The sequence below is a fragment of the Poecilia formosa genome, unplaced genomic scaffold (assembly GCF_000485575.1).
Source record: "Poecilia formosa unplaced genomic scaffold, Poecilia_formosa-5.1.2 Scaffold15, whole genome shotgun sequence".
Taxonomy (NCBI): Eukaryota; Metazoa; Chordata; class Actinopteri; order Cyprinodontiformes; family Poeciliidae; genus Poecilia; species Poecilia formosa.
The window spans coordinates 174,472-185,976 of NW_006799954.1; the positions used below are offsets into that span (position 1 = coordinate 174,472).

Genomic DNA, 11,505 nt, shown 5'->3' on the forward strand with positions numbered 1-11,505 from the left:
ACAGAGGTTCTCAGTGTCAGTTCAGTAAATGTGTGATTATCATAACAGGCACAAAAGAGGAAACTTAGTTTAGCTACAAACCATTTTGTTCAAAAACACATCTCGCTATGTATGATCGGCTATCAAAATACCCATGGCCGATCCTAGAACAATACCTTCTGGAAAAACGGGTAGAAATGTAAATTCTCAAAGACGGTCATGCAGCAGACTATTTTGACATTCCCCAAATAATTATTAGTTATCTTATCAGATGCATAGGAATGTAATGCTGGAGTTTTATTCACCTAATCCTGTGCATCTTTTGGCATTGTCGAAACAAAAGGCGCTCATGCAGCATTGTGACTGAGGTTTGCTGGGTGTATTTCTAATATTTCTGCACTTTTCTAAATTAAAGACTTCAGACCACAGCACATAACAATATTGAGTTTTAATACAGTAATAATGAGTTTGCTTAAAAAGCTGATTGTTAAAGTGACATGATGCTGCGGTAAAAAAACAAAAACTAAAAAATTCTAGACAATAGTTTATTTCAACAAAGTCTCATAGGTTTATAGACGATAGTTAAATCGGGACTATAAACAACAGACTCACTGGCCAGTGACCACGTCAATAAGCAAAGGACCCCAATAAAAATAGGTGTGCAGGACTTGACCTGCACGGAGCACACTCCAAACCACTCACTTACCCTCAAACGTGGCGTCTTTCATCGAAAACAGCTAAATATCATGCTCGTAGTTTATAAATATGTCCCTTTAGATGCTGCTTAGTTCAGTTTTGGGTGGAGAACTGGACCTCTGCCCCTCACCAGGAGGTGCCGAGCTGCCAGGTCTATAGCTTTTCTTCCTGGAAGAGGATCTGAGCGTACACAGTGTCGGAGCTGGAGGGTGTGGCGTCAGGGCTGGGGGAGACTGGTGGCTCCTGCCGCGGTCGGACTAACTCCAGCTCTGCGTATGTCAGGCTGTCTTCTTGTGAGACTCGGGACTAGAGGAGGAAGAGGAAAAACAAGAGAGGAATTTAGCTGGCAGATAACGCAAATGAGGAACGTAGTCTGCTCAGCATTCCCTCGCTAAGCATCTCGTCGGCTGCAGAAACTATGCGTTTACTGCTTTTAGCAGGAGCTTTGGGAACATTCAGTGTACTTGAAAACATCTGCTGCCAAAGGAGTCCTATTCAGCACCCTCAGATCTCTCTAATTGCACTAATCTGATCCGCATGTTGAACGCTTGCATCTCCCGAGCTTCTTTTCACAGCGAAATCTCAAGCGCAGCACAAGCGGGAGACACTGGTGGTCCTGAATTTGAGTTAGTTTGCCTCTGAATGTACTCGTTTGGGGCTTTCATTGTGGATATTAAACCAATGAAGCACTCTAAGTAAATAATTGAGTTTCTGAAGCAATAATGCTAAATAGAATTATCAAGCTCATAACTGAATGAAGCGACGGCAATAAACTCTGGTAGACAATCACGCGGTCGTGAAACATATTCCCTCTTGTGCGTATTTCAATAACAAATCTGCTCTTGAAGAACAAAATAAAAGGAAAAACGTCTTAAAAAATTAAAAACGCATAATGAAGCCCTGCCCGTGTTTATGGCATCCAGTAGGCAGACGGAGGACTTACGGTAGCAGATCTCCTCTGCTGAGTCTTCAACCTTCTGGGCTTCTGAGGTCTGTTTGCTGCGACAGGCGCTGCAAGAAAAAAAGCAAATGTGAGAAACTTAATTGTGTGAAAAACAACAGCCTGGAGATTTGAATCCACAAATGTCACTGTTTGTTTTGAAGTCGACGTTTAACTCGAGCAAGATGTTGCTTAGAAGTGAAACAAGACCATCGTTTGATGAGTTAGTGCTTCGGCGTAGATTTAATGTCTGCTCTTAGTTGGCGATGTCTTTTTTTTTGTGGGCTTTGACCTCTTGCCTCCCTTTGGGACTTTTTTTTTTTAATGCTTCCACATGTGTTAGGAATGAGACATGAAATTTAACCGCAAGAAAGAGAAGAAAAACTGAACCAAGCTTTCTTTTTCATTCGGAGCTGGAGAGGTTCACTTCTAATGATCTTTTACTTTTGTCCACACTGAGATCATGGCTTTTCAACAGGATCTGCAGGGTAAATAGGCTGAATGCTGAAGGCTTATGTGGTTACTTCTAAGAGCTAAAACACAATCTTGTACCTCTGATGGGTGGCTGAAACAGTGGCTCTTCAGGTGGTGTCACTTTTGGTCCTCTGTCAACCTGCTGCCTCGTCTCTTTTCTTCGTGTTCTTGGGGGAGAATTGGAGCAGCTGCTGGAGCTGGTAACAGTCTCTCCAGAACTGCAAAGAACAGAAGATCCAAAGATCACCGGTAATTTCCCCATAAAAAGTGTGTTTTGGCCGTTTGCTTTCTTGTGTTAACATATCTACCCTGTTGTTCCCTATTATTTCTTGACCTGTTGGATAGATTTTCCCTCTCTTGTTATAGATTTTTATTGGCCAACATTGTAAAGCTCACAAAACAAAAGTCAAGAAAATGTCACAGCAGTATTCAGCAACAGTATTGCAGTTGCGTGTTTTCCCTGATTTCATCAAGCTGCTGTAGCAGTAAAATCAAAAGGTCAGTAAAACCGAAATGTCACATTACATGATGCAATTTTAGTTTGCTAACTTGGTAAAAAAAAACATCAACTCCCAAATATGTAAGATTGAGACTTGCACAGGAATGAGAACAAAAATAATTGGCTTAATTAGGCTTAGAAAAGTTAAGTGCTTCAGCCTTCCTGACTATTAAAAATCCTTCGAGTTTATTGTTTCTGAAGCAACCTATAGACTTTGTTTTGATGGAAAGACAGGATTACAACTGCAAAGTGATACAAAAGGAATGACCTAATTATGACATTTCAGGAAGATATATTTGTGATTGAACTAAACATTTAAATGTTTATTTTGTTTACCATTTTGATTTGTCAAAATGTTTTGTAAGAGTCTTTAAAAAAACAACGTAGTACCTGCTTTCTGGACATTTGACGAAAAGGTAACTGGCTGTGGAGAAATCAGAAGAAAGATCATTGTGAATGTAATAGTTTGTTGTAAGAACTACAGGTGACACTTCATTTTGTACATTCTAGTTATTGTAGAGAAAAAAAGCGTGGATTTACCTTTCAATCTGTGTCTCCTGTGGAAGTACTGGCACGTTAAAACGAGGGAGAACATAAAGATGGACAGCAGGCCCAGGGAGCAGATGAACACGGCACACAAATACACATCTGGTTCGGAGACAAAAAAAAAATGTTTTGTCCAGGTTATGTGTGATTAAAGGTTATACGAAGGTCTAGAGATTTAAGACATTACCTGCAAATAAAACCCAGAGCCCCTCGCTGCTGTCATTCTCAGGAGTAAAGTGCACTGTAGAAGCAAACATGTTGCAGTAAGTCAGCAGAACGCAGCACTTAAAGAACATAAAATTTCCAAGTCTATCTTTATAAATCGCTGATGTCTGTGGGCACTGACCCAATGGAGCAGACAACCTCAATGGTTTATGGAAATATCCAAACCACTGCTGTGAAGAAAAAAAAAAAGAAAAAGAAAACTGCTCAAAAGCATCGGCCAAACCCACAGTGGGGACATCCACAAAGCTGCAGGCCTCACTGGGCAGCTCCTCTCGGATAAAAATGGGGAGATTTTCTTTTATTCTGCGTATTCGCTTTTGACTGTCACTTCATAGTTGTTTTGTTGATGTGCATAAATAATTTTCAAGAAAACTGCATCAAATCAGAGTAACTTCACAATCATTTCCAGTCCCATCCATCCATCCATCCATCCATCCATCCATCCATCCATCCATCCATCCATCCATCCATACATCCATCCATACATCCATACATCCATCCATACATACATACATACATACATACATACATACATACATACATATATATGAATAACTCTGGACGTTGGGCGAGAGGCGGGGTCCGCCCTGGTCAGGTCTGTTTCCAGACCACTAGATTTCACTCAAAATCAGATCTGCTCTGTTCTCCATCTAATGGCTTCCTCTGTTTTGTTTTTGTTTTTTTTTATGTAAAGTTGCATATTGTTTTATGTTCTGTGTGAGGAATGATGTGGTTGGGATTTTCTTCTTGAACACTTGTTTGCAAACTGTATTGACTGAACTTGAAAACTTACTAATTGCTGTCATGTACAAGTATGTGGCATGAAAATTCACATTACAAACATAGGAAAATAAAAAATAAAAAACTATTTTACATTTGCACAGCAAATTCACTCTTTTTGTTAGACGTAGAAACTTCAAAATTGTCTTGCATTGTTGATGTTATAAAGATGCTTTTTCTTGGTGAAACAGAAAAAAAGATGCATGAAAGTCATTTTTTAAAAATGTATTGCTGTATCATAATCTGTACCCCACTTGTCCAGTCCCCATTGACCTTTTGTGGATAAATGGATATACATAATAACCTCTTGAGTCTGAACTCTTTGAGTGCTCAGCTGATGGGGAAAAAAGACTCAAGTTGAGAAATGGTTGTTTTTAACCCGCGCAGTCTGAGGTCAACAGGTCGGCTGTCAGGAGCTTTTATATGTACATATGTTATACAGATGTGTCTGCAAAATGCTGACTGTCCACCGAATGGTGCCACGTTTATGCTAAAACATATATATACAGCCCAGAATGAACATGTTGCAGCTGTTGGCTCATCTGCACTCATCCAGAAAGGAAAAGTGAAGATGTGGAAAGTGTTGTAAATCTAAAGCCAGTGCACAGAGAGATTCAGGCCGTCGGTACAGAAAGCAGCAGACAGAACTCAAACGTTTGGTTTAAATGGATTAATTTGGGATGTAATAAAGCAAACATTTGTCTTGTTTGGCAGAATCTTTGGGATATGAATAATTTATAACTTTAAGTGTTGAGTGAAGACTGAAAACTGGAAACTAAGGGGTTCCCTGGATTACAGCACCCCCCCCTTCATTGTTTACTCTTATAATATCAGCTCTTGTATTTCCTGGCTCTGTGGTCAATGCATCTCTGGGATGCCTGAGGTTGCGTGGCTTCCTAAGCGTGCCCTGAATATAGGGCAGGGCGTTGTCAGACGACTCTGTCTGACCTGAACCTTTATGCTTTTGTAGTATAAAATAAGCAAAATGTGCAGCGCCTTGCAAAAGCTTTCATAGCCCTTGAACTTTTTTAACATCTTAAAATGCAAACAGAGTGGCACAGCTATTAAGAGCATTAATCAGATGAGTAGCCAACTGGTTGCTCATCTCGTCCTGAACTCCACAAATTGTGCCTTTGTGGAAGAGGAGAGTAGTAGTAGACTACTATTAAGAGAATATTTTTTTTTGGTTTGCCACAAGCCAAACATGGGTGACCAAACATACTGCCAAAGCTACAATGAAATCATTAAGATTGTAACATATTCATGTCACCACAGCCTAGTAAAAGTCCACACATTAATTGAATTGGAAAGAGACATTTATCATCCAATCTAAAAGCTGGAGCTTTTTTTAAAAGACTAAATGACGTAAATATCAGTCTCTAGTTGTTCAAACAGACCTACTCCAAAAAGCTTGCACCTAAAACAACAAAGGATGGCTACACTTCCTACCTATGATGTTGTTTTAACTTTTACATTTATCACTACTGTGCATTGGTCTAATTGGTCTAATTTTGTGTGGCTAATTGCATTGGGCACACAAAACTGGAATAAAAAAGTCAGAGGTTTGAAGGTATAAAATGAAAAAAAATGTGCAAAAGTCCAAACAGCAGCCATGTGTAAACACATGAAAATCTAGATGTGCTTTTCATCAGGTACAAACAACCAAATTATACCTGGATTAGTCATATTAGTCATACTTTAATGACATTTTAAAGTCGCATTTAATGTAATTAAATCTGTAGCACGTTCACATTTTGAGTTTTCCTGTGTACAAAAATGGACTTCACTAGATAAACATTTAGCAACAGCACAATGTTTAAGAATGAGATTTCCAATAAAAGTTCTACTTTTGTATCATAAATCTATGACAACCTCAGTTGGATCATTCTTGTGGAGAATTATTTGCCGTCACGTGCGTTTCACATGACCTCATTTAATCCTTAAGCGCCAATTCAATTTCTGTGGGGGATTTGACCATGGCTAAAGCAGCTGAAACTTAATTCTCCAGGAATATTTCTCTGAGTCTTGGTGACTTAAATAAAAGTGCAGTTATCCCAGGATGCTGACATCATGTGAGTTTAAGAACATTGCCAGCTCAGCACCACTGCCCTTTCCCCCTCATATTCATACATAGAGTTATACTGTTGGCTGTGTGAGATCATTGTTTTGGGATGGAAATGCCTGAGAACTGGGTTCACACTCAAGCCTAATTCCTCCTGCAGCTACATGAAAAACACTTCTTTGTTTTTCTTGCTCTTTACAAAAAACAAAAACAAAAACAAAAACATGGTTTTGTATTGATAGATTAGAAGAAGAATATGTCTCAGCAGGATGAATCAGTTCTAAACAAATTCTTTCAGAATAATTACAGTAGAAATCCTCCTTTGCTTCCTGTGATTTGCTGAAGAGCAGTGCTGAACAGATACACCTGTAGAGAGGCCAGATGGTGCAGGACACTTTTACTATTAATATATGTCGGAATGTGAAATCATTTGTCATGTTGCCTGAATTACAGTTGTTAATCTGTTTAGCCTAAAAAATAAAGTTATGGCAGTCTGATTCTAAAACACTGCATTTCTTGGCTTTTTTTCCACTTTTTTATTGTATATTTTCTTTGTTTTTTCTTTTCTTTTTTTTTTTTTTTACATCCAATTCTCAAAAGTGAGCCGAACTGTAGGGCTCATCGATAATCCTTTGAAAATGCCGAATCTAATTCTCTAAATTGTTCCCGTACTGCGTAAAATTTAGTGATCACATAAATGATAGTGAAAGAGAAGAAACCCAGTGACTGACTGATTTAAAATATAATTTCTTTATGTTAATTAAAACTGTTCCAATAACAAGCTTTTAATCAAGTGTTTATCTATCAAAACTAACCCCTAACTTTATTTAAAAGCTTCCCTAAATGGTTTCTTTTCTACACTGAAAACGAAGCATACAGTTTGAGCTGTTGACCACTGGGGTCAGTAGGTCAGGGGGCTTGGCTTCCTCCTACATGAGAGAAAAAGTGAGGGTACCCTGAGTCGATAAACAGAGAGGAATGTAGCACTGATTTGTTACTCATACATTGAGAAATACACAAATAGCCATATGCGTCTTAATGTGTCATGCAAATTACAAGATTTGGTTTAATCAATGCCAAGAGAGAATTACAAAACTTATGTTTGTGCAAGGTAGGAGTTTTGAAGTGAGATCAAATTTTACACACAGTAAATGACTCCCCTGGCATTTTTATTAAGGATAAACCCAGATTAGTTGCAGCCAAGAGACCGAAGCTCAGAACTAGTCCAAAAGGACCAAAGTGGACTTATGTCATCTTAAATCAACTCCAAACACAAAAAAAATAAAACGGGTTGTAGCGGAGCTCGCGTCTAACTTCAGCAGTAAATGTACAAGAGGCGGGGTACACGCTTGACAGATCGCCAGTCTATCACATGGCAACAGAGAAACACACAGAACAAACAACATGCACACACGCATATCTAATGGCAATTTACAGACCATCTTACCTGAAACCAGAGAAACCATACATGGGTACATGGGGAGAACATCTAACCTCCGTGCTCCTAGACTGGGATTTGTACCCAGAACCTATTTTGCTGAAAGGCAGTAGTGCTACTAACGACACCACCATGCAGTTCTAAAAGTAGTTTATTTAAACACTATTTAATAAATGTTTGAACTGTCCTCCTGTTTGCATTGAGGGGTTATTTACAAAGAAGCCATTGATTATTTTCACAGGAAACAGGTCAGAGTTTGTGCGTCATCATTAATCTTAGTGTGTAAAACATCCTGATAATGGAACATGGTAGTGTTACCGGAACACTATGCCATAAATATGGGCAACACTTTTCTCTGTAATATTTTATGGTACTTTACTATCAGAAAGTCTGATTAAAATTACTTCACTTGTATTTTTCTCTGTATGTGTATCACACAGACAGATTATTGGTGGTGGAACTTGATAATCTTTCTCTTCTGGACTGAATATCTTTTCAGTGGAAACCCAACAAAAGGTCAAAGGTCAAATAAATAGCTTTTAAATAAAATCCCCCTTTTTTAAGTTTATGGTGTTTTTATGCCGTTTCCTTTCCAACTAGTTATTAGCTTCAGTCACCTGGACACTGGATTTCACAAAGATAATGAACATCAGGAGAGACATCTACTGACATTGGCATAGAGTGGCAAGAAATTATCATCATATGATGAATACATATAAAAATGTCATTTTCTTTCATGTATTTACAAAAAATATTCCTATAAAACAAAAGATGCAAAGCCACAATTTACAATACAATTAATTGTAAATTTTGATGCTCCCTTAGATTCCAAACTGTAACTGTGTTTGTTTTTCTTTTTTTCAACTGGAAAGCAGTCACATTTGTCTTTTGTTTTTTTTTTTTTGTTTGTTTGTTTTTTTGACTATACAAACCAAGTTTAAGCTGTAGAGGAAAAAGAGGCTGAAATGTATTTTTCAGTTACCTGTCAGCTGTGTGGTGCTGGAGCCATTGGACAAGGCTCTCCATGTGGTTTTGTATTTTCGGATCTCCTGAACTCTACAGCTATAAAAGCCCTGATCCGTCCCTGTGACATTGATGATGAGCAACCGGTACACTTCTCCCCCCGCGTCGTCAAATAAGTGAAACTTTGGCTGGGGGAAGCGACGGCTGTAGTTGCCATACTGCTGCATCTTCTTGATCCCTATCCTTACAATCAGAAACTGGGAGGGTGGGAGTGCAGTTGGAGAAGTGGTCGGTAAAGGAGGAGGTCTGGGAGTTGGCGGAGTGAAAGGCAAGAAGAACCAGCGGAGAATGAGGACACTGTTGCTCCACTTTTTTTCAGACACCAGACAGGACAAAGTCAAGTTGTGTCTCTCTGCGACTAAGACCAAAGGCCCAGGGGTGACCGTCACGTTCAGGGTGTGACATACTTCTGTTGGCAAAAAACAGAGTGGAGTTCACATAAACAGATCATTCAAAGCTTGTAACACTGCATACAACAGGAAAATTATCGTTGGTTTATAAAATGTCTAAGTAAAAATTCAGAAATACGAGTGTATTTGTATTCACACATTCACACACAGACATTTTTGGCCATTCTTCTTAGCAAGGTAGACCAAAGTGAGACAGACTTGATGGAAAACATCTGGAAAAATATCTTTTCAAGTCTTGCCACAGATTGTAATTGGATTAAGGCCTGGACTTTGACTGGGCCATTTCGGCATTGAATATGTAATGAAGATGTAATCTAATCTACTGCAGCTATGGCTGCATGTTTTAGATTATTTAATATTCTGAAAGGTGAACTTCTGCCACAGTCTAAAGTTTTTTTACAGCCTCCAACAGTTTACTTTTTCAGGATTTTTCTGTATTTGGCTGCATCCATGATGTGAAGATTGTCAGCCAAAAATGTATATTTTGAGGATGTTGTGTTATAGCCTCACTCTCTTGATAACTTCTCAAAATGAGAAGTCCAGAGAAAAACTTTAAAAGATGTTGAGACATTATGGAGAAGTTTCATTAAAGTTGAATTCTTTCCTCATGTATCACTTAAATTTATGTTTTGTTTCTTAAACTCTTAATAAAAAAATTACAGTGTTCAAAAACACACTCCTTTTCCATGGTATGTCAGACAGTCACTGAACGACTCGACTTGCGTGACTCTTTTTTGCTTTTTTTCAATTTGTAAATTACAGGAGTTGAAAATGTCCCCCCCTTGGAATGGTCTGAGATCATTTTAATAACAATGTATTCCCTGACAGTTACAGTTAATTGTGGCATTTACACAAACTAAGCTTGTAAACACACCCACAGTGGCTTGTAGGATTTATGCTGTCAAAAGCATAAAGTATGACTGGTTCTACTTGTATGTGTCTTCCATCACCAGAAGGGAATTTTGCCTGTACTGGTAAAAAGCAATTCTGGTCAATAGGGAAATCAACAAATCATACGTTCTGCACAACTGTTTTTTTTTGTTTTTTTCTGCTCATTTTTGATTTCTTCTGATGGAAGCAGAGTCACGCGTGTCTGACACAGAATATGAGTCTATAAGTGTGATTAGACAGGCAAAGATATGCTACAGGTGGGAAACATTGATCCTCTGCGCAGTAATCCCTACAGACGGGATAACTGGGAACATCTGCTGCTGCTTTTTTATTGTCGTTCTTGTTATGTCAGTTGGGAATCTGCCCCAGGTTAGGTCCAACCAACATTATATAATGCAACATCACAAGCAGAAAAAGTTTCTAGGATGTATTCATGTGCAGTTCAAGCTTCTGGAAAAAGCTGACTCCTCAGCATTAGTGCAAAATGTGTGATTGATCATAGAGACCAAAATTTTCATAAGTCTAAAACATTTAGCTAAATAAGAATTACCTTTCCATGTGTAACACATTTTCACCTCTTTCTTGACTGGGCCAAGAGGCAGCCCAGTCAATTAAAAAAATCTGGGTCAAGTCATGCAGACGTTGTCAATCTGTGTGAATTATACATGCGATTTATGACTGTCTTGATTTATTGTCAAAAACCAGGAGAAACATAAGTCTTACAAGAATCACTTTAAATGCATGCAAAACCCCCCCCAATTAAAACACATGCACGTTTTTTTTTCCTGTGCTTCTTTCATAAAAATAAGGTATTCATACTAAAAGTAAACAAATGTATGTTTTACATGTTACTGTGTGCACCAATTGCTACTCTGTTTCGCCCCATTCTTTCAATTCTGCTGAGCTTCATTGCTGCAAACAAAGTAAACTTACCTGTGACCAGAGTCTTAGTCAGGACAAGGACCACTATAGAGAAATACATTTTCCACAGTCAGCGAATCCATAAACCTAGACAACTGCACAGCACTTTCAAAAGCAGCTACATTCAAAACGGAGGCTGGCTGCACAAACCACCAGAGCCCTTACCCACCATTAACTCCTCTCCTCTTTCTCCTCTTTTCTCTGTAATATGAAACAGAAAAAGCTCTGTTCCCACTTAGAAACTCCCACTCTCTCCCTCGCTCTCCCCTCTAAGCTGTCTCCGTCAACCTCTCTCTGTCTTTTCCCTCTGTGTCCTGCTAAACGTAGGAAATGTCATTTCCTGTGTTCCTGAGAGTGGGTGTTGGATCAGGGCCCAACACCCCTGAACCTAGAGATGACGGCCGTATCTCATCTTGAGGGTTTGCCCTCAAGATGCATATTCATGTTTATCATCATCAGAACATGATATGTTTTCTTTCCGTTGTTTTCTGTTCGTGCACACACACAAGATGCGGGACGTCTCTGTGTCTCCGGCTGCTGGACGGAGTGGCATGGGCTTGTCTCTGGCTGCGGTTGTCAGACTGTCCCAGTGGTATGAAGCCTGCTGCTTTATTGGGCAGG

General features: G+C 39.0%; 1 protein-coding gene across 1 annotated transcript; it reads right to left on the reverse strand.

Annotated features, from left to right (window-relative positions):
- Positions 1-412: 412 nt before the first annotated feature.
- On the reverse strand, positions 413-11,177 carry vstm4a (V-set and transmembrane domain containing 4a). Its single transcript, XM_007546072.2, has 8 exons — positions 10,897-11,177; positions 8,622-9,071; positions 3,322-3,375; positions 3,129-3,236; positions 2,979-3,012; positions 2,168-2,307; positions 1,619-1,686; positions 413-981 (listed from the first exon to the last, which is right to left on the reverse strand). The coding sequence occupies exons 1-8, from the start codon at positions 10,943-10,945 to the stop codon at positions 829-831; spliced, it is 1,056 nt and encodes a 351-aa protein (XP_007546134.1). The 5' UTR covers positions 10,946-11,177; the 3' UTR covers positions 413-828.
- Positions 11,178-11,505: the final 328 nt, after the last annotated feature.

What these genes read in the sequence shown, in the direction of transcription:
- vstm4a (XM_007546072.2), bottom strand. Translation starts at nt 10,945, where the DNA reads ATGTATTTCTCTATAGTGGTCCTTGTCCTGACTAAGACTCTGGTCACA. An exon ending in GCTCTGGGTTTTATTTGCAG is followed by an intron (nt 3,237 to 3,321) that starts GTAATGTCTTAA and finishes TCTCCGAACCAG; the next exon opens with ATGTGTATTTGTGTGCCGTG. An exon ending in GTTTCAGCCACCCATCAGAG is followed by an intron (nt 1,687 to 2,167) that starts GTACAAGATTGT and finishes TTTTTCTTGCAG; the next exon opens with CGCCTGTCGCAGCAAACAGA.